At 36.0% G+C, this 24,706-nt stretch overlaps 1 protein-coding gene across 4 annotated transcripts in view; it reads right to left on the minus strand.

Moving 5' to 3' along the window:
- sm (smooth) overlaps positions 1-24,706 on the minus strand; it is a 287,193-nt gene that overhangs the window by 178,880 nt on the left and 83,607 nt on the right. For all 4 annotated transcript variants that reach the window (XM_053765034.1, XM_053765035.2, XM_053765033.1 and 1 more), the window contains one exon: positions 23,636-23,749. In XM_053765034.1, coding sequence (XP_053621009.1) covers positions 23,636-23,749 — 114 coding nt within the window. The remainder of the gene's footprint in view (positions 1-23,635; positions 23,750-24,706) is intronic.

A 24,706-nucleotide genomic window follows, 5' to 3' on the forward strand; every position in this document is an offset into this window, starting at 1 on the left:
AGACTTATTTTTATTTATTAGGGACCACCTTCCTCTGATGACTCGGCGTTCCACTCGACCAATGTAAACACTTCAATGGTTGGTAAAGCTATTAATAAAACGTTATAGGCTCAAGGCGACATAAAATCCCGACTATGACCACTTTTCTCAATTAAATTAGGTTAGAATTACTTTTTTCAGATGACGTGAATTTTTTAACGACTTAACAAGAAAATGTGCCTATAAATTATAATTGTTTACAAGCATTTAAATAATATTTGATCGTATTATATGCTATTGGATTTTGGGACATAAGGAATAATATAGTTTTCAGCCTCTCTTCTTCATAGTCGTATTCCTCATGGCTGAGGGTCGTAGTCATTACGTGGAATGAAACACACACACAACTTTCTTGGCATTATTAATGGAGTGGTTTGCAATGGCAATGAACGGCAATTGTGTATGAAATGGAGAAGGCAATGGCCTTCTCCATTTCACACACAAGTTAATAAGAATCAACCATGAAACTACTATACATGAGTCAGATTGGTATACAAACTCATGTGGCACGAGTAGGATTCGAACTTGGGACCTTTCGATCCACAGGCGTCTTAACCATTACACCACCACCGCTTCTTTTCAGCCTTAGTGACTATCTGTTATCATCGCGTGTTTCCAGCTGCTTTCAGTTTAAATTTGGCACGAACGCTTGAAAAAAATGAAGGCGTAATACCTAGTGAGCTCTATTGCAATTGACAATTGCGAGCTCTTCTCTATATGATTACGAAATTAATATTTATTTGTATCAAGCTGTTGCTCGCGGCTTTGTCCGCGACAATAAGCAGTCTGTGCCACACTTCCAACTTAATTAATTGCTCCATTTTGACGAGAAAGAAGACAAATAAATACTTATTAGGTGCATTTTTGTATGGAATTCTTCATCTATTGTTAGAATTTCGATGCAAATAATGCAAGGCTGCGTATATTAAACATTTCATCGTATACCCGGTCAGTTTCTAGGCGCAAGTAACATAGAAATAGTTCGCTTGATGGGTAGTAAAATGATTATTGTTTGTACAAACCATTGCGGTCTTGTAGCTTGGTCGTAACGTTTGGTCTAGTTGCAAGGTATTTAATTAACTGGAGTGTAAGTGCCCATTAGGAAACAATAGTCAATGATTTTAGAGACTCACGTGTCGTGTTGTAGAAACGGATCTGTTGCATTAAAAATATCTATAAGGGCACAGCGGCAATACGCGGCGAGCGTTGCTTTAAAATGTAGCACTGATTTTCTTTAAATTTCCAGAACAGAAATTTCCTGGACAGTGGAAAGCTATATTTTAGACATATAGATTTGCAAATGTATGTCTATATGTTCTTAATCCATACAACGATGGCGGCTGCGAAACTTAGATAGCGGCTGACGATAATTGTTATTGGCCACGCTATAATGGTTAGGGCAGATATAGTGTGAGTTTACGAGCATTGGTCATTGCTTAGATAGATGTCGATCAGTTGCCAGCCTAACTTTACTGATCGACCTGCGATCGATCGAAGCGGGCCAGCCCGGTCCCGCTTTTTTGATTTCGCAGTCAGACACAGAAAATAACACGCCACCGACATTTGCATAAAGGTTAAATCAAAAGAAAAATACGTACCTTGATGAAATTTAGAACAGATATAGTTACGACCCGAGGTCAAACATAGGCTACCTGAGCGGTAGCTTTTTAACAATAAAAATAAGTAAAAATCTTAAGATGTCTTAGGCATCATAAAATTGAGCTATAACTGGACCTTAATAAGGAATCAAGCAGCCCTTATCTTCGAGCTTATCGTCTACTCCCTCGGCATTAAACGTTTGGATAACGATGATGGGTGTGATGACCAGTTTCTTATTACATCTCGGGGCGCTCAGCGTAAACGTGTTAGCGAAACTTGTAGCATCTTATCTAAGGGTAATTGAATGGATATTTATATTTTATTTTTATTAGAAATTCGAGGGTGTGCGGCGTTCTATCTAGCCTGATGGGAAGAGATGAGGTCTAATGATATACTTTATTATGGCTTCCAGTTGGCGGGAATGAAACTAGAATATTAGAAGTGAAGACTTGAATATTATAATTGTGCATATTTGACGTCTTACGAATTTTTGATCAGGTCACGCACGATAACATTTTTGACCCATCACAAAATTTTATTGTTGCGTTCAACAGTTTTCACTTCACAATACAATTGAAACATGAGTGACGAAACGAACCATTCGTTGGTGAAAACGGAATCAATGATCCTCATACGGGCAACCGGCCTTTACGTCACTTCGCAAGCAGTAGACAAAGGTTATCGGACCTCATACCCTCACACCTAAGCTGATAGCCGTTATCTTCGCCTGGCACGAGCCGCCAACACCCCATTGTGGGCTAGATCAAAGGATCCGAGGTGCTAAGGTGAAATACGAAAACAAAATATAAACACAAATAGTACTTTTGTTACACGACCTTTAAAAAAATTGTTTAAATTATACTGCTGTAAAAATTTGGCTATAACTTGGTTGATTTAAAACATAACTTTTGTTAACGAAAACTTAAACTCTTACTTTAGCAGTTTATAATCTCTTACTTTCTCATCATTAAACCTTGAATATTCGGCTGTGATTTTACGGCCGGTTGCCTCCTGACGTCAACTCTCTTTGAGAATTTTATTGTTGCCTATCCTTGTTCACGCGAAAATTAAACCGGGAGCACGCGATGATAAAAAAATAACTTGAACACGCGAGGATGAGAGGAAATAACTTACTCTCATCAGCTGATCGAATTTAGTACGGAAAGTCGGATATTTCACGTTATTCTTTCAATGCTTATTTCTTTTGGAAGTTGTTATATACCATGTTCTGAGCATATTGTGAAAATAAACCGAACACGCAAGGATAAGAATAAATAACTTGAACACGCGAGGATGCGATGGAATAACTAAACTCTCACGTAACGCAACTCATATTTCATATAATCTTGACCGAATAAAGCATCAAGAAGATCGTCAACTAAGTAAATTAAACTAGAAGGCGGCTAATATGGCCTAAGTTTGCGGATTTTGTGTAATGAAGGGATAAGACCCTTGACCCGCTTCACAGAGTAGAATAAAGAGTCCAAACATCATACAATCGGAAAGTTCAAAGGTGAAGTGTGGTTTCCGCTCTAAAATATGACCATTCCATATCTTCCCGTTGGTCTCATATGAAGCAATATTGCATAAGAATTGAAACTGATTCGATAAGCAAAATAACTAAAACTTCAAAAAAGTTGAAATTTACGCGGTCTCTAGGCTTCAGAGTGACAAAGCCGATAATGGACCGACAATACGCGAGGAGCTATAGAAAATCCTAATTAGTTAAATCTTAATCTTCAAAGTTCTCTCTTCAAAACAATTGTTATAGGCAGATCGCTTAACTGAATCTACATAACAACATGTCAAAATAAATTGTCAGTATAGACATAACGTAAGGTTCTTTGGATAGTCTAACACCAATGACTTATCCAAAAATATTACTATCTCTATGAACCAATTTAATTTGACTTATACTGTCCACTTAAGTAGTGTGGGTTGGTAGATCACAAAAACAAGATGATTTTAAATATAATCTAATTTATTTTGTTCTCCAATTTACGTAGTTTCTTAGGACATTGTCTCTGCGCGCTACTACGTACATTTTACCCGCCTGCTATAAAATTATTGTGCACATAGCAATGTTATTCGGGTGTCTCCATAATTACGAGTTGGGATAACTTTTAATGACCTTTATTATGTACACCAAGATATGATTTTAATGTCATAATAAAAGATACAATTAACGATTTTCGTTACTATGTATATTTTTGACGGTTTAAAGTATCTACATAACTATAACTTACTCTAACTTACACGCTGCTATAATATAGAAATGCTATTGAAAAGTTACCCTTGTCAGTCATCCGAGTCTTTAATAGTAGCATTTTTTGCGTTACAATAAGCAAAATAAGAACTAAAAATAACACCATCAGAAGTAAACCCTGGAAGAATATCCCACCCCAGCTGAGCTGTAAGTAGGCTTGTCAATCGTCCTGGATTTTCCGGGACGTCCCGCTTCTGGGTCAATTTAGGTGCCCGCCATGACCCCTTGCGGGACCTTTTGTCCCGGAAATCATTAATATTGTTACACATATATTTTATTAATTTATCAAAAATATTAATAGTATTTCGCTTGAGTAGCGTTCGGTGTTCGTTCGTTCAAGCTATACAGTGTACACTTTACATTTGTATTGTTTTTCTTCTATTATGTGATTTAAAATATTATTATATATTTATATGTTGTTATATATGTTGATTGTATCCCGCGTAATGGTAAAAACTTTGGTATCAAAGTCCCGGATGCTGAGCTAGGAAATCCCGGAAATGCCTTTTTTTGAGTTGGCAAGCCTAGTTTTAAATGCGAAATAGTTGTTGCACCTTCTTCGCCTGCTTCGCTTGGGAAGTCATCAATAGATTTAGTTTTTAACTCCCGACGCAAAAATAAGGATGTTATAAGTGTGACCGCTAAGTATGTCTGTCTGTCTGTGTAGGTGGCACCGTAGCTCATCAACGGATGAACCGATTTGGATGCGGTTTATTTTATTTAATAGCTAATTATGCGATGGTTCTTAGATATGTTTGATCCAAAGCAGCCGTTCAAAAGTTATAGCGAAATAAATATTGAAAGTCGGGAGTTTTTTAATCTTTCTAACAAACTTGTGAGTACATCATTTAATGGATTAGTGTACAAGATCACTCGCATCGTAAATACATGTGGTAACATGTAAAGTGAGCAAACAGGCGGCGACATCAGCGTTAAGATAGTCCCAAAGGGAAGATAAAATCACGGATTTCCTGTGACGAGACGGCAGAGCGACCTACAGATAACGGTCGATATTCGGGGCCATAAGTAAATACATTATCAGGTCTATAGACCATCCGTTCGTCCATTTCTGTAGACCATCTTTGTACTGTGTAATTATATACAAATACGTAGGATAAATAGTGTAAATTAAAGAATATCTGAATGTGAACTTTATCGCACCACAATACTTAGTATTTGTGGTTGACTGGTAGAGGATGCCGTTATATGGCGTTAAGTCCACCTTTTGAACATATTTTTTTGTAATATTGTGCAACGAAATTAAAAAAAAAATAAATCAGAAAGATGCCGTTTATGGCATACGCCGTGGAATTTATGGATTTATTTTATTTTATTATGCGCAAAAAATATTTAAACAAATAAAAAAGTAGGTAACAGCCAAGATTAAAAAAAAAATTACCATCTCAGACAAAAGAGGCATATCAGGTTTAAGACACAGAAAGACAGCAAGAACAGTCCTGCTGTCTGTTTTAGTTTTGTTATCTGTTAGTTTGTGACGTACAGACGTCACAAACTAAAAGTACTAACGTCCCACCGTTTCTGAACTAATTACCACGTCAATGTCGACATAACTACACTACGTTTAGGTGGGAATGAAAAGACAAGAGAAACTACAAAGTGTTTTGAATGAAAAAGATAATCAGACAATCGTCTCAGGTTCAGACACAATGAAGCCTTGCAAAGAGCCGACTTTCATGTTTTATCGCAGCCTAATGAGGAATTAAAAATTCTATCATCAAAGGCCAAAATTATATTTGGGTCGCTGAGTATGTATAGTGATCAAAATATTGACAGAAAATTTACGAGATCATTCCCAAACCTAACACGTGTAAATCGAAGACATCAGCATTAAGATAGCTCGCTAGGGGAAGATAAACTCGCGGATTTCCTGCCGACAGGCTGAAAGAGACGGGACGACCTCAGATAGCGATAGTCGATGTTAAGGTCTTAAGTACATTATCAGCGGTATACTCGAGGCATACACGTAATAATAGAAAATGGTACAAATCTATTACGAGATAAAAAAAAATGTATTGGGTACTACAATTAATGCCAGATCAAATCAATCAATAAAAATGGACAAGTCACACAGACTAAGTTATCCCCAAAGTAAGTTCGATGTGTTATGGGATCAAACTAAACGATAATATATTTTGGAACATTACATAAATAGATAATTCATTAATAAAACGGCTAATTAAACGAATGCATATGAAATATGCAGAATTAATTAATATATTAAACATCAACATCGCATTTTTTACTGCTTTGTGCGTACACGTTTTTTATATAAATTGTTCAAATAAACTATACGTAGTTATTATTTGCGAGTGCAAAAGTTTGTGCTACGAATGGTTCTTATTAACGACAAACACCGTCGAATTTTTCAAATAAAAATATTTCGTATCAGAAGCTTAAAATACTAAGACTAAATTTAATACAAGTAGTTTTATCTAAGAGAATAAACCGTTTTGTCACTACGAAACTACTCAACCTTGGCTTAAACGCCTGTCCCCGACGTCCTAGCTGAGCGACGCGATGCGACCATATAAGTGGCTGTAACTGTGTGTGACTGCTATTTTAGTTTTTGCCATATTCTACCTACCATACAAAACGCCCATCATCTATTTCTTCTTCTAAATATGCATTTGATTGATATTAGAGGCCGGATAGTGCCCGCACACCGATGATAGTGCACGTGAACATATCGCGATTCCGATGCCGTGCGCAATGCCGCGTTAGTCGATTTCCTAGGACGCCGCGTTAGGGACGGGTTCTCATCTCTTATGTTCACTTTACAGCCCTTTACATAGGATGATAACATAATCTATTTGTGTGTAACTCGAAACGCAATTAAGCTGAACTATAAGGCCGTGATGACAGAAATTCCCATTACATATTATATAGGAACATGTAGGTTTATCCACATTAATATGTCGACGGTGAAATAAAGTCAAACCGGATATCTTACTCATCTCTTGCAATATATTTGAGTAGTTGGTGAGCTGTTGGCTATTCAATTGACTTAGCTGTCAGGTTGACGTCCTTGTCCAACTTACCTGAAACAAAAACGACAGCAAATAAAATATTTATGTAGACAAACAAGACGGCATCAAGGTACACGAATTTCCAGTATTAAAAGACCACAAAAAAAATAAAACTTTTTGAGACGTGCCCAAATATGAAAACAAAGTTTATGAAAAAACGCAAGAGCGCGTTGTAGAATAAACTAGGAGTGTTTCTCATTTAAACGACGACGTCTTTAGGTGTCGTTAAACTAACAACATTATGGGAACCCTCATAACGTAATACCCTAATATTATGACATCAAAAATAAAACGAGAACGTCAAAAAACCCCTTTATTTCGCACACACAATGGCGTCCCCTCGACAATTGGCTCAAAGAAATTGGTGTTTTATTGTGACGTTACACGCTACGCTAACATAACCTGTTTGTAATAATATTGTAGTGTCATGTTCCATTATTTAGACCGGGAGGCAGAGGATGACACACCTTAATAATAAAACCTTTATGAATTTAGATGAAAAGATTAAATCGATGACCGATACAAAATTAAATAAATTGGATTTAATTATTCTCATATTCTTAACCGCTACCGGTCATCCAGACAACTGAACTATAAACAACAACAAATCTATCTCTATGCATGATAAAATCAAACTAAAAGTTCTATTTAAAAAAAATACAAAACACCTCTTTTTAAATCTTTAATTTTTATCATGCATATATTCAACATAAAACACTTGATAACTAGTTATGTGTGCGATATATAAAAGTAGAATGTGCTAGCTGCTTCTTTTCCCGCGCAGAATATAAAAGTCAATCAAGGAAAAGGTTCATAATTATAACCCAACCAGTAAATAACTATTTAATCGCAACCACCAACAAAGCCACCACACAGCTAAACGTGGTCTACCCCGTAATCATGATAAAGCATCTGTATGACGAGTCTTTATTTTTCACACACGACACGTGAATGCAAGTCTATATATCTCGTTGGATCCCAGATGAAACTGAACACTCATCCAATGCCAGTCTCTTATATCGCGCGAGTTACATCTTAGTTCGTTACAAATGTTCGCGAATTTACTCTCAATGTTCATAGAAATTTATTTGTCGGCATGTTGTAGGTTGTTTAAAAGTTTCTCCTGTTTATTGTGCTGTAAATAGAGTCGTTAACTTTTTCAGCGGCGCTTTGCGAATTGTTCTTATAAATAAATTAGGATACGGATAACTGTTTGGCCGGATACCTGGTTTGCTTTCAAGCCGGGGCGAATGTGGTGTATGATGTACACTCACAAGTACTACATATCCATCCATATAAATCCATACATCCATACTAATATAATAAAGAGAAAAGATTTTGTATTTTCGTTTTTAAGACTTTTCAACTTTATGCTTTACTAGCGGCCGGGCTTCGCTCGGGTAAAACTATAATAAACTTGACATTCCTCTTGAATCACTCTATCTATAAAAAAACCGCATCAGAATCCGTTGCGTAGGGTATATAGACAGACAGCGGGTACGGACTTGTGATCTGGTGATGCTAAATAAGTTAAGTATTTGTACACCTAAATATAAATACTGACAGACGCTTCCAATTCAGTATATCCCATCGATTCCAATTTAACTGGAACCCACTTAGTTTCCACAATTGAATTTGCAGCGAACTGTCGCCGGATGTTTAGTTAATGACATTAACTACAAAACATGAAGAGTTAAAATTTAAATAAATTTGAACAGTTAAAAAACATTTTCATTGCGTTTAAAATAACAAACAAACCATCCATTCAACATTTGTTAAGCTTAAAGTGTCAAAAGTGACAATAAATCATTTCCAAAATCTCAATACACAAACCCACCAAGATCCCGTGCCTTATTCTAAACGAATCAGTATTGACCCCCTGTAAGCTAGTTCGGACCGTTTCTATAGGCGAACTTCGAACTCACAATGACACTCTACTAATTCAGCAGTCATTGCTGCGAGCTCTCTGACTATTTTCAACTGGCTCAAGGATGCGAAGTATCTCAATTAATTTAGTCTGATGGAATTTGCTGATATTTCTTGGTATTACAGATTGCTTACTTACTAGTCAGGCGTGAGATAATATTTTTTTAAAGCCTGTGTTTTGTGTCCCACTGCTGGAAATAGGTGATTATATTATTAAGGCTTAAATTTGTTAACCTCGACGACAGAAGGAGGGGAGTTTAACGTGTCTGTATGTGTATGTCTCTCCATGGCATCGTAGCACCCAAACGGCTGAGCCGATTTTGATTTACTTTTTTCCTTATTCGAAAAAGAATTTAATCTAGAGTGTTTTTAGCTATGTTTGGAAAAAGTGAGTTCAGTATTTTAGAATTCGTGAGCTGTTTTCTAGCAGGTGAAAAGATACCAGCAACCGCACGAGGAGGTTTCTTAGATCAGAATCAGATCAAAATTATATTTCAAAGATGTAAGGCCGTTTCAAATTTTGAAAATTCTATGTATTTATCACTTTTCACGTGTTTTGATATTCTGCAACTACTAAAAATCGACTTAACAAATGTATATAAATAAACAATGTGTCTTTGTTATTTAAAAACTTCATAAAGTGGATTGATAGATAAATTACTGATGGTCTAACTTATAATCTGGTATAGGTTTCATCGCGATACGTTGCTTAGAACCCGAGATATTGACAATCATAATTTATGAGCGGACGCGCGAAATATACTAAGGCGAAGCCGCAGACGAAAGCTAGTTAAAAAATACAAAGCAAATAACTAGGACGATATAAACCGAGCCACATTTGTTTGACGATCAATCAAATGTGTATTAGTGTAGGAACTTTCTCGTCTGCTATAAGTCGGTTTGTTTCCCTACCCTATCCCACTTCTGATTAAAACAGTGGCGATTGCAATCCGAGCGTACTCACATTTGCGTTCAACTTCTAGAACAATCCTTTTGTCTTTCTCTTAAAATAAAACTCTTTTACAATACAACTGTTTAAAAGTTATAAACATTATACTCCCATTTTAAGATGTCACCTGCTTTGATGGTATTTTCAAGTTATCAGTAACTTTTCTTTTTGGGTAGAATACCGTAAAAAGTTATTATAAGTAAATTAAGACTTGAAAGCAAACTAGCACTCGAAAGTGATTTGAATTTACTGAGATTTGTCCTCTTTGAGGTCATAATGGAAACAATTCAAATAAAGCCGGCGGACAATTTCTATAAACACAACTCTGTAAAGAGCTCGATACTTGTGAGAGAGTTAAGTTAATCCTACAACTTGACTTACAACCTGTCCGCATACTAGTTGAACAACGTGTCCGAGATCATTTTTTATCTCTCACTCGCCTTAAAATTAGGATGAGTGTTTGACTCATTGTCTATTTCACTTAAAGTGTATTATTTCGAGCTCCATCGTGCTTCAAATTTTAAAAAGGTTTTGGAGTCTAAGTTACAAAGTTTAAAGTAAACTCACCAAACCATATTGCGTTTGCATGGTAGCCACCATGCCATTCCATTCCTTCTCCAAAGACAAAGACTTTCACCGGCCAATTTTGCGTCATAATATTTACCAAAGCTACAAACTAATAGCGTTTCGGAACGACCACTGTTGAGAAGAAATTCCGAAAGAAATTCAGTGTTGATCCCTATCACTTCAGAAGGGCTCCTTATAGGGTAGGATAGACATTGCCTCAGCAGTGGAAGCATTAACATTATCGATGGTGCCGATGATTATGCTTTTTCTCAGAAGTAGTAGGACCAAAAGCAATGTTATATATAGATTAATCTGTTAACTAACCTAAAATCAATTTTGAAATTAGATTGGCTGGAAGAGGAATAGAAGCACTTCCTGGCATAAGATTATGACGTGGTGGGCTTTATTTTGATGAATCGTACTTTTATTTATCCCCAAGGACGCTATCAAATAGCGCAACTTGAATAATGCCCAAAAAGTATCTTTTTGATATTAGTATATTCATCTTATCTCAAAACTAAAATAAATATGAGAACAGACGACCGCAATACACTCCATACTTGTGAGCGACTTAATCCAATAACCTACAAGTTCCACTCCAAACTTCGACTTCAGAAAGTGTCCAACTTGTCATACGATTTGTTGGCCTACTTATCCGGTTTGGTAATCAAAGAAACAAGAATCTTATACAATAGAAATAAATTAAATAAGTATAGGTAATAAAATCCTACTTTTATTGACATAATCCAGTACCTACCAACAAACTTCAACATAAAGAATAATCCAGCATATTTCTATTAAGAAAAGAAGAATGAAATTCAGATAAATACAAAATATGAAATTAGTATCTACTAACGAGTGAATGACAAAAAAAAATCGCTAAGTGTCTATGATCGATTAACGGCAGTTCCATTAGGATACATGTCACATGGTGACAATGTAGCAAATATCACAGCCACAGTAAAACAACTATTCGGGTTTGGAGATGTTATGAGAAGGGAAGAGACGCTAGTGACAAAAATGATGAATGGATGGAGAGGAAGAGGAGTGTGTTAGGAATGATATGAAAATAAAGTGAATGAAGGTGTGTATGACAAGAAACAGTTGTGGAAGAAAAATACATTTTGCGTCGACATAAAATAATTTGAGATAGCAATACAATTACTCATTATAGCATCAAAGAAAATAATCAAACACAATACAAATAAAAGGCACGCAGGCAGACTTATCGCATAAACTTAACGTTTAATCGAAAAAATCATCATCAAGAACTCCACACTCCAACTCAAAATTGATCAATTTTTGTATTGTGCAAATCAATTCAAAGCCATTTGATATGTATTTGAATTAACACATACACATTCTACTCAAGGCTTATCATCACGTAAAATGGCACTGACGGTGAAAAATATGTTGACGATAAAATTATATCAAACAAAACACAAATAATGTACAAATTATCATAACGCTCGATTACATCAAGATGCTAAATAGGACAAGAAACATATTTTACGAAAAGTTCTGAATATGAAGATAGAAAAACAAAAGTAAGAACTAATAAACAATGCATAAATCTAAACTTATCACCATCTAAAACAGAGTTACAATCTTAGCAACAGGTATCTGAATCACCAAAAAGCGGGATAGTTAACCTATCTGTCTATTTATGTTGTGGCTTTGTCGGCTTAAGCTGCGAATGACAAATTGACGCAAGTCGAGGTGGGGACAGTTTCTCTTTGATAGTATCGAAAAAATGATCTCAATGTTAAGGAAAATATTCGTAATTCTGGGATGTTATCGAGAAAACTGTGCAAAGTTACGAATCTTGAATATATGTGTTCACCTTGTTTTTATTTTTATCTATTGAACGAGTTTCACGAGTTTCACGTTCTTTACGTAAAACGAAACTTCTGACTTGAAATAACTAGAAGAGATCTTCAGTGCGGTGTATGCTATCTGAAATTTATCAGAACTGACCAAAGATGTTTATAATTTATTATTATTTAATAGCCGTTTATGTATTAATATTGGCCAAAGGCCAATAGATGATAGGATGGAAGTCCTTACATATTATAAAACAAACTCCTCTGTTGCGCCTGTCTGTCTGTTCGCGATAAACTCAAAAACGCACGGATTTTCATGCGGATTCCACCAATGTATAGTGAGATTCACGAGGAAACTTTAGGTGTATAATGTATTATGTTTTTACCCGAGGGAAGCCGAAATGGGCCCGCTAATTGTTTATATTTTGGTATCATTTCAATGTGAATAGCTGACACAACCCAAATCTTATATGAATGTCGACTGAAGAACTGATAGTCCAATTTACAAGTGAATTGCTCAAAATATCTCCAAAGCCAACTCTTTAGAGTCCAGACGAGGACTTCAATTTAGACTTAAGTAGGATTCCAACGTCAAGTATAATAGATTTGAAGTTAACGACACTCACTTTATTATCTCGCAATTCGAGAGCAAAATACAAATATTGCCTTTTTTTATTTATTTTAGGCATTTTGTGATTTTGAATTGAATGCTGAAATTTATGTATTTCAATATTTGATTAATTACCAGCTTTTTTACAAGCTTTTATTTAATTTCACTTGTCCCCATGTTTGGTTGTCCGAAGTTAGATTTCTCCTACTTCCAGTTATCCTACAGAGTTAAATTTCCCACGTCATCGCTTCAGTTTCTATGACAATGCATTATTATGATAAGCAAGACCAGATGTAACATAAATTGTTGTGATGTTTCCAATACAAAATTATACTAATCTGTTATACTAAGCTATCGTCTATCAAGATCACTGAAACACTGGTGACAGATTTAATTCAAGTCGCTTATAGTCATCTGACACGACTTTTTCGACTACCTTCCGCGTCTAGTGGCAAGTAATCGCATGTACACGCTGGTGAACTTAAACTGTTAAGCATTGTGCAGGTTTCCTTACGATGTTTTCCTTCACCGGAAGCAAGTGGTAAAATCTATTAAAGTATCTCTAGTCATATTAATGGCAAAAGTTTTCTTTTCAGCCATGAAATAATTTTACTTGCGAAACAATACATGTTGCCATGAGCAAAATAAAAAGAGCACAGATTATACAGGTTGCCACACACCAGCACAATATTCGTGGCTGGCTTGTTCCTTCTCCAGGCTGAATTTTTGTATATATTCGACTTGCTGGAGCTTCGCTCCCGTGGGAATTTCGGGACAAAAAATACCCTTATGTGTTATTCTTGGTTATACTGGTTATATGCGCTTTTGTTTATACAGCATTGCATAGCAGATGGTCTAACCTACAGGTTTTAGGTTACGTAGAGCTCGAGATATAGACAACAAATTTATTTGTTATACAAATTAAAAAAACCCCGACTTTCAATATTAATTTCGCTACAACTTTTGAATGGCTGAACCGATTTTCATGAAGCATAGCTTTCTTAGTCTCGGGATAAAATTATCTATAACATAAAAAAAGAAAATAAACGAAAATCGATCTACGGATGCCACAGACAGATACACAGACAGACACGTTAAACAATAACACCCCTCTTTTGCGTCGGGGACTAAAAGCTAGTCTTAAATATGTATCTGGAATTGACAAATTAACGTACAATTTGATAGGCCAATTTATGCAATTATAAAAATTTTATTCAGCTCTTTTGTTAATTACAGAAATGAAGCTCGACTATCTGAATTCTCATTATTCTCACCGGGGGAGAACTTATAAAAATTCAAATCAGATATTCCATCTGGCGCGGAGTGTTCTCGATGTTGCCACAAACAAAAAGAAATCTCATAAAATTAATTCACGTTTAGCGGTGAATGAAAACGATTGTACAACAGTTGTTTGGACTGTTTCAAAATGTCTTGTTTCTGTCTGTTACTACCAGAAGAACGATATAAATGCATCGCAATTCAATTTAGAAACCTGAAATGAGTCGCATTAGTATTAAAAATTAACTTGATGTTGCGAATTTCCGATGCAAATCAGTTTAGATCATTAACATTCGCATTAAAAGATTATAGGACAGAAGGACGAAAACATGGGTTTAAAAAGATAGTAATTTCACGTGGAAAATATGTCAACACTTAACTATTGGGTAATCGTACAGAGGCATGGCTAACCGCATAATTTGAGTGATTTTTCTTGAGGTTTTCGGGGGTAGTGATTACGAAAAATACCTATCTTTGGATCCAATTACTGACACATATATTTTATCTCGTAAAATATTCCAAAATTGAAATTCCCGTGTTTTCAGCAACCCCAAATTCAAATTCAAAATTCTTTATTCTATTTAGGATGATATACATCACTTATTGACGTCAAAAAATACTTAAACTAAGTCATATCGCCGACTTCCAGAGCGCAGGTGAAGAAGAAGCGGCGCAACAAACTTCATCGCAGCCTTATCTCCAAGGACGTCAATTAAGAAATGTAGGTATACTTTAGAATCGATCGGAAACATCATAATAATATAATAATTAAACTAAACACGCTGAAATAGGCCAGTTTCTGTCTGACTGTTTCCCATGGTGCTTGTGCGCATTGTTATGTTTAAAACTAACTTGTTTCCGTAGCAACTGCAAATCATATAGGGTCGAGAGAACAGTTCGTTCAGTTGGAACTTTATCTCATTTGCGTTTTGCTAACATATTTTCTACTAGTATTTGTCCTCAGCTTGGCCAACGTGAATTTCTCTGGGAAAGCGGAACACATGATTTTCTGGGCGGAACTTTAACCACCATTATAGTCATTTGGGATTGATTTGGGGTTGATTTTTGAGTAACCTATGTTTGAACAGCGGTCTTTAACTACATGCATACTAAATTTCATTAAAATCGGTCCAGCCCAAATGGAATAGACAGACACAGGAACGGAATGGAAAAAGCGAAAACGGAACTTCGCATTTATAATATTAGTATAGATGTTATAAAATTATAAATATTCTACTACATTACTACAAGTTACGGTCTATGAAATGCATGTATTACTGCAAGTGGTGGTCTATGAAAACTACATGAGTCAGATTGGTATACAAACTGACGTGGCATGAGTAGGATCCGAACCTGGGACCTTTCGGTTCACAGGCGGACGTCCAAACCATTATACCACAAAAGTATTCTAGCACAAAAGTAACGGATGTGGCATAAACAGATTTCATAAAATTTACAATTTGTATTCAGAAATGCTGTTAAGAAAAGTTAATTAACCCGACAAGTAACTCTTAATGTTAAATTCAATTGGATCATAATTATATTTCAATTTGCAAAAAGCATATTTCCTTCAAAAGCCATTCATTTCACATTTTGTTAAGCAAAAAGCTGTTCCCAGAATTCTCGGCGGTCGACGACGAAGTTTCGAGGTGTAAGGGAAGTTTAATGTGCTTTCGCGGAGACGGGGAAAGTTGTTTGACGTTGCACGTGATTGTGGAGGTATTGATATTAAACGACATACATGATTACATTTCCTTCACCGATCTCTCGTCCTTTCCTACTCCTTCTTATTACGCGACTAAATTCAAATTCAAATCATTTATTCAGAAATTAGACCTTCACAGGCACTTTTTCTCGTCAATCTTTATATTTATTTCTCACAAGCTACAAACTATTGGCATTTCGGAACGACCACTGCTGAGAAGCAGTGGTCGAAGCAGTTTCACATCGATATATATATATCGATGTGAAACACAATTATTGGTGTATTTCAGGCACCAAGATTGTATAACCATTTACCAAATGACATACTGTCATTAAATTATGTACAGTTCAAACGTAGTGTCCTGAATTTGCTAAAAAACAAGGTATATTATAGTATTGACGAGTATCTCTCTGACATTTTGTAAATTGGTATTTTTATTTTTTTATAATTGAAATTGACATAAAATGATTATAATGAATTGTATAACTGAATTGAAATGGAATGTGCACGTATTCGACTTATTATCTATCACTTTAAATTTAAATCTAAAATTGTATTTATTTTGTATTTCAGTATTGCATGCCGAAAGGCAAAATGTAGCGATACTATTTGTACATGTATAAAATCCCTGTGTTACCTACATTTGCAATAAATGATTTGAATTTGAATTTGAATTTAACTTACATGAACATATACTATATATATATATATATATATATATATATACATAACATATATTCACGAGTTGACGCATGGGACAGCCATCGCGTAGCTCAACCATAATAGAGGGAACCTCACGACCCGGCCCACTACTAATTGAAGACAACACGATGCCATCGACGTGGCGTTACTTGTGGCGTCATTAATGTCCTCCAGTGTGGCAGTTACTGTGTGTGTGTGTGTGACCAATTCCCACTAAACGTCGGTAGGTAGTCTTAAAAGTCAAGTCAGACGACTTGAATAAAATCTGCCACAAGTTTTAGCAATATATAAATAATACTCGGAAAAGAAAGTGCAGGTAGAGGATATTACTTTCTACCATTCTCGCCAACAAAACCTGAGAGCATTTTCTGTTGCATCCAGACACGAAGAGTTGTATCCCAGGGTCCACTATCGTGCTGTCTCTTCCACAATTCACACGATTTTACAACGGACTACTAAACATTTGTTCCCTACATCAAAAATAACCACGTTTAGTTTATAGCTCGTACATCATCATAAAACCTAACAAATTAAATTCAAATGTCCATAAAATAGTCCTTAGTGTCCTTTCTTAATTTTCCAACTTTGTACACAACTTATTGCATATAATATATTAACAAAATACTGTCGGAACCTTTTAAATTTAATGTATCTGACGTTTCAACGACCTTGCAATCCCCGTCGAAGCCAGAAACGGTAAGACTATTTGCGGCGAATGCAAGTCCCATTTAAATGATTACAATGGTATGTAGGTAAGTCCTATTTTTTAACAATGACAGAAATTCATAACGTAACTTCTATAGTTGAAAATTCTAGGACTCACTTAGTTTAAATTGATACAATTTCGAATTGAAAACAGTCAATTCGATCCCGAACCCGCTTTTGACTGCCGACTCAACAGTTTGGCGGGCGGCCAAGGGCGATGTAAATTGGACATGGAGGGCGGTGAGGAAAAACATTTTCATACCTTTTACGAGCGCAGATTTTTATTAGTATTTCTTCTATGAAATTACGAGCATTAGTTAATATTTAATTTACTAAGGGCCCTTTAATAATAATCAAAATACGTGGGAATAAATGTCTGGTCATGCCGACTCCACCTCGTCCGGGCACACCCAAAACAAAAGACGTAAACATTTCACGTAATAACACTTGTATGAAAAAAGAAACGTTACGTATAATTTCGGATGTGTAAAGACCCTATGAGAAAATTTGTTATGAACCTCTTCTAGCTAAATAACAAAATTAATTACTTACCTACCAATTAATTTAATATCGGTGCCTGCCTACAAAGGCCAGGAATTACGTTCAATTTAGTTCTTTTGATACCGACGTCTCTATTAGCAAAAATGTATTTTGGAACAAGACCCGACGACCTATTTGTTTAAATGGATAAGTTACAGTAGAAATAAAAGTCTACTGACCTAGATATTAGACGTAAGATCTATCGTCAAAATATATATCTAAAGGTTGAGCTTCGCGATGGCTGACTCACGCGCCAACTCGTGAACGGGTGCTGCCGGGGGAACTGGTCAGCTCGATCTTTTATTAAAAGTTTTTTTTTTGTTTGGTTAATTATACATATATAGGTATATATATTTTCCTTTCATCAGCACTTGATCACAATCATAATATGTTTCAGTATACCTTTTGACCATGTATTTTAATTGTGTACTTACATTGTTATATTACTGATAAAAAATTATACATAAATTTATATTTAAAAAATGGTAAGCCCTTCTGGCATAATAGGGACCAACACTGTTTGAATGAGTTTCTTTCGGCATTTCTTCTCAGCAGTGGTCGTTCCGAAATGCTAGTAGCTTGTAGCTTTGGTAAACATCATTTAATTTAGAATATAACGTGAAAAAGTGTCTGTGAAGGTCTAATTTCTGAATAAATGATTTGATTTTGATTTAAAATGTCAAATAATCTATCTAAAATATGTAAAATATTCGTATTTGTAATCACAGATATTTGTCTGCGTATCTAGGAGTAACGTGCCCGTTTCTGTATTTGTGTCAATCGGACGCACGATACAAACTTACTGCTTAGCGTGTGGCATAGAGCGTTATCACTTAGTCATTTAGGGAGCTCAGTTTAAGGAGCTAGGTTGTTAGAAACAGAGCTATGAAACGACTCAGATGTAGTATCGTCTTTATCACAGCTAGACAGAGCCTAGGGTTGTAGATTCGAAAGTAAAGTTTTAAAATTTTGCAAATAATTTATGAGTTATCATAAAACTGGCACGGTAACTTAAAATAAAAATAAAAAACAGTAATCTGTAAATTACTTTTAGTATTTAATGATCAAAAATACTCATGTGTGATTATCGGCAGGAAAGTCGACTAGTTTTAGACTAATAAACTATTTTCAAGAGGAGTGCGACTCAGCCCGCGTCGTGTACAAATCATCACTCATGCAGTGCAGTTGCTGTGACTAGTCCAGTAAGACTGGTAGTCTTTGCTCGGACCCTATTCCCTAAGGCTTAGTGTGGAGCACCATCCGGGAACGGCTGTTAGTAAATTCCCATTCATGTCTACCAGTAATTGAATTGGGAAATGGCGTAGACCGGTGTCGTTTTAAAGGACGCGAATTAATATACCGCCATGCTCGGACTACTTTTGCATAAAAATGGTTTTTTCTGTTGCGTATTAGTGGCCTGCATTGGGTTAAAAGTTTAGTTTTTTTTTATGTAACATATATATATGTTACATAAAAAAATTTAAACAAATATATATATATATATATATATATATATATATGTGTGTGTTGCCGAGAACTTGATTCTTTTATTATCGATTGTTGTCGTTATATAGTGTGACAGTTCCGTTTATGATAAAAAACTAGGCTTTAAAAAATTCGTCATTGAAAAATCGTAAAGATAGGTACTTAGTTAATTTATTAATTACAGTATTAATTACTAAATATACATTACCAGCGACCCGGCTCACCTTCGCACGTTTTGTATATATAAATCTTCGAGCATAAACTGTACAAAATAACAGTGAAAAGTGCATCAAAATTCGTTGCGTAATTTCAATGTCAAAAAGTCTTGAAAAGAAGAAATCATAGAAACAAACTCGTCGACTTTGTTTTATAATATGTAGTGATAATAACAATAATGTATTATTTTATGGAAAACACGTTGCAAACGAGAATTAACGAATCTTAAACGAGAATTGACTCCGGGCCTTCTCTAAATCGTCTCAGAAGGATTACAATTCTAACTTTAACAAATCGGAATTACTTTCAAAATAACAAACATTACTATTCCAAGTCGGTGTTTCAGAATTACACACATAACTGTTTAAAATTGAATGGCGGCCATTTTGCAAAACCGCGTCTCGAACTTGCAAATTGGAGGGGAGGGACGTCCTGATAAAGTCGTCTCGGATCCCGAAGTTTGCCGACTCTCTTCCTATCTGGATTTCAACCGCAGAAATTGGAATGATAAGTATAATAGAAGTGGCAGTGGTGTTGTTTGTTTGAAATAACTTTATTATTTATACACACTCGCGGTCCGTGCCGGCTTCTGTCGCTTAAAACCATAAAAAGTCTCAGTATGTTACTCCTGAACGTTTCGTTTATCTCTGTGCCAAATTTCAACAGGTTGTATTTGAGTTTATTAATTGCAAACATAAATACAAATATTTTTTCTTTACAATGTAAGTATGGATGTACCTATGGATAACAAAATACAAAAAAAATATAGTACAGAAATTAAAGATTAATTTAAATGCAACGACGAACTTTTTCCAATTATGCCGTTGTTTTACAAACATTATATAGTTTCACATGTCTATATTAATTTGGTGTCATCCCAAACATATGGCGAGCGTGGCATGACAAAGCATATGTATAAACGAACTCTATATATACTCTGTATATTTAATTCCCTTAATAAAATTACACTTCGCAAGAACGTATTAAAGACTTCATGGCACTTCGTTAAAAAGATTCAATTCGCCGTTAAAAAATATCACCTCGATAATCCCAAAGTTTTAGGTAAATGGTGGCTGCGGAACTTGGACGCAACAGGTCTTTTCATTGTTTCAATTTCCTTTCTTTTGGACAAAAATAAAATTACACCGTCTCTTAAAGTAAACTAGCGGCCCGTCCCGGCGACGCACGTGTGGAATCATAATAAATTATACTCCTAAACCTTCCTCAGAAATCACACTATCTAGTAAAAAAACCCACAATAAAATCCGTTGCGTGGTTTTAAAGATCTAAGCATACACAGGGACACAGCGGGAAGCAACTTTGTATTGATATACTCGTGCCTCTACAATACAAGAATGATTTTAAAAATTCTAATCACGTACATCAGTCAATACCATATTGATTATCAGTTTGACAACCGATATTTACTTCGGAAGATTCGCGAATGGAGTCCCAGGATGCCCCTTATATACGTGGTGGACGAGGAAACTTGTAATGGCATCGAAACACCAAGAAGAATGACGAATGCATCGATTTAAGTACATATTAGAGTTAATAAGTTTTATATTCGCCCATAATTGATTAATGAGTGAACGGAAGAAAAACCACTACACATACCACTATCAGATTGCGGATCTCCTTTGTAAAGAGGATATTAGAGGCATCCATAATCGGAGAGCATGCGTAAATAGATTGATGAGTATAGAGGTAGCGAAAGAAATTTGTCAGGATAATATGTATTTATATTCGCCCAAAATTACATTATCAAAAACCTCTAGTATTTAACCCCCGACGCAAAAAGAGGAGTGTTATAAGTTTGACCGGTACGTGTATCTGTCTGTCTGTGATTTGGATGCGGTATTTTTTTTTTATTTGATAGCAAATTTTTATGCGGTGGTTCTTAGATATGTTTGATCAAAATAGGTTTAGCCGTCCAAAAGTTGTAGCGAAAAGAATATTGAAAGTCGGGGGTTTTTTAATTTGTCTAACAAAAATAAACTTGTCTATCAGCTAATCTATCTTCGTCCATAAATTTAAAAGGAGTATTCTCACGAGGCCCAATAAGGAAACTGATGTCAAACTCCAATAACACAGTCGATGTAACTTTGCAACTTGCGAACAGTATTCACACGTCGGCACAGTCGGGGAAATTGAGCGATGTAATGGGTGGTGCGGTGTTACAGTAGTTTTTGATCGACTTCCGAGGAAAGAGGGGTTTCAATTGTAGACAGAGACAACTAGACATCAAATATTTCGTCTCTCTCATCACGAAAATATTAGAAATACACGCAAAAAAAGGGGCCAGCGCTATCTTTTGCCTCTCATCGTGTGTCCGGTTTTACGACGTCTGTCTTGCCGCTGAGAACGGCCGGGGGGTTGTAGACATGTTTTATCTCATTTGGCTACGATACCTTTCTTTGTCTTTGGTTTCATTTATTCGTTGTGATATTACTAAATGAAATAACTACTAGATATGATACATTTGAGACAGATAGTTATACAAACATATGTGGCATGTGTAGAATTCGAACCTGGGACTTTTCAATCTGAGGCCTTAACCACTGGATCACCACGGCTTAGATAATTTATCAAATATACAAAAGAACTGAAACCTGAACAGACTAAATCACAGACAGGAAAAAATTGAAACGTTGAAAATTTAATTCGGAAATCTCAATATCGTCGAACTAATTTCACGGATGGACGCGCCCTTCGCCCTTCCGTCAGCATCATCACAGTTATACTTTGTCAAACTCAGGACACAATCGAAGCGATGACTGACTCGTCTGTACAAAGTTATCGGTGTGGCCATTAGATACACGTCTCTCATCTCCGCACGGGCCGTGTCACCGCAATCACTTTAAAATTTGATGACAGTTTTTGATTTCGTTAACAAACACTTTAAAAATTGATTTTACAAGCGGCGGATGCCCGATGCCATTGTTGCCTATAAGTCGCCTCGTACAGTCAACAGCACACCAAGTTACTCTGCATGACTTTTATGGCGCGGTAATAGCGGCGAGTTTGCAATGAATTTGGATAGGTTGATGTGCTGTTGACTGTACATCATCCACGGGGGGATATGGAGTGGTCACTAAAAGTGGCACAGCGGTAGGTACTAATAAGTCTTGTTTAGATGAAACGATACCGTGAAAAAAGGAGGCATGTCTGAAGACTGATCTTATCTGTCTTCAGACATAATAAAGGGCTACATCGGTAAAGAGTTTTAAAATATCTGCATTTGGAAATCCACGAAATAAATCACGCGTGGTGTAACATCCAATATACTTTTACAGCTAGCTAATTTCATGGCTCCACATGCTGAGTCACTGCTATTTCATAGTCCGTGAAATCCCTGATATACGCCCCTCGTGTAAACTCAAATTGTTACGCCTCCTTTTGTGTGAAACTTGTATGTTTGAAGGATCGTTTATATCCCGACGATGTTCTAACTTCGCGCCATTGTGTCCCAAAGTTATGATGGCATTTCCTATCTCTGTGCGTTTATGAAAATTTACTGATAATATTCCGTGACACAAGTTTAGCTGCAAGATGTTTTTCAATATAAATCTGACGGGCGAATCTTGGGTCTGTCTACCACGAATGAGATAAATAAAGGTAACCTGATACTTTAACTTTATGTATATATCAGACGGGACTTTGTTTCAGTTTTGTCGAATTTTCAAGTTTTTTCGAACTTTCCTTTGCATCCATACTACGGACAGACATACAGCATACAGACGTTAAATATATAACCTCCTTTTGTCGTTGGGGTTAAAAACATGTTCTGCTATGAATATAAAGTTATATTCCACCAAGCTTCCACACCAGTAAGTGACCAAAACACGCCAGCAAACTTTACAAAAGCTACCGGACGGAAACTTCGTCTTTAGCACAATTTGATATTCAATATTTAACGGTCATATATTTTGATAAACAGCGTGTTTTCTGTTAGTTTTTTTTATTTTTATTAAATAGGACGGCAAACAAGCAAGCGCATCACCTGATGGTAAGTGATCACCGCTGCCCAGGAGCAACTGCATTACCAGGGGCATCACAAGAGCGTTGCTTTTCAAGAAGTCGTAGCCTCGTTTCTTAAAGTGTTTATGGCATTTAAATTCCACACCATGGATCGCGTGAAGTGACAGCGAGTTGACTATATAATCTGTGCCACTTACCACAGTGATGGGGTAGGCCGGGTTGATGATGGTGTACAGCAGTATGTGGTTGGGCCTCGCCGGCGGCTCTCGTTTGCGTCTCGGCTCTCCGGCCATGTAGTTATTTCCATTACTCTGTGGACAAGGGAATAAACATTATTACATATGAAGTGAAGTCTTAAATCTATGAAGGACGCGGGACCCGAATGGAAACCAGGATGGAGAATAATGCTTGCATTAGATAAATACTGTAAAAAGTTCATGTAATTATTGTACTTTTACAAATTTTATTTTTTGCTTTTATCGCCGTGAACTTAGACCTCGCGAACACAATAAAACTTTACAAAATTGTAAATATTTCAAAAACAACTTCATCTATTTTGTTGCCCCACGAACTTAAAAATTCTATTGACAGATTCTACATACCTTTACAATTTCATCAAAATCAGACCAACGGTTCGAATGTTATCGCGTTACTAACATACATACAAAAAATGTATTTTTGCCCCTAGTTGATTGTAGATTGAGGTCTTCGCTTCGCTCGCTCTGTCAATTAAATTGTAAAACTAACAGATTGGGTGTGATTTTGTGATAGGACATTTGTTGATATTGACCGTTCCAAAAGTTCCGGACTCTTTGGAAACATACTGAAACCCATCACTGTACCCGACAGATATATCTGCCTCGATAACCGTCATTTAGACACTCTTCTAAAATCTCTCTCTCCTATAGGATATGTGTTGGTTGGCGAATAAAAGAATATATATGATGATGTGTAGCTAAACCTGCCAAGACTGCAATAACATAGTAACAATCATTTTCGAAACAGAGGCGTGTGGTTCCGTCCTAGAATATGACCCTTCCATATCCTCCGGTGAAAGTTGTATGAGACAATTAAGAGATAATAAAAATAGTTTGTTTCCACCATAAAACAAGTATATTTGCGTGATTTGTCAAAGGTCGTAGAGATGGGAATTTGGAGAGGAGAGTGAAGAACACTTGGCAGCGGATAAGCAATAATAACATCTCAAAAGAGGGTTGACGTCAAGCCGGTTGTAAAATCACATTCGAATCTTCAGAATTTTCAGGCTT

The sequence above is a fragment of the Plodia interpunctella genome, chromosome 26, assembly GCF_027563975.2.
Source record: "Plodia interpunctella isolate USDA-ARS_2022_Savannah chromosome 26, ilPloInte3.2, whole genome shotgun sequence".
NCBI classification, from domain to species: domain Eukaryota; kingdom Metazoa; phylum Arthropoda; class Insecta; order Lepidoptera; family Pyralidae; genus Plodia; species Plodia interpunctella.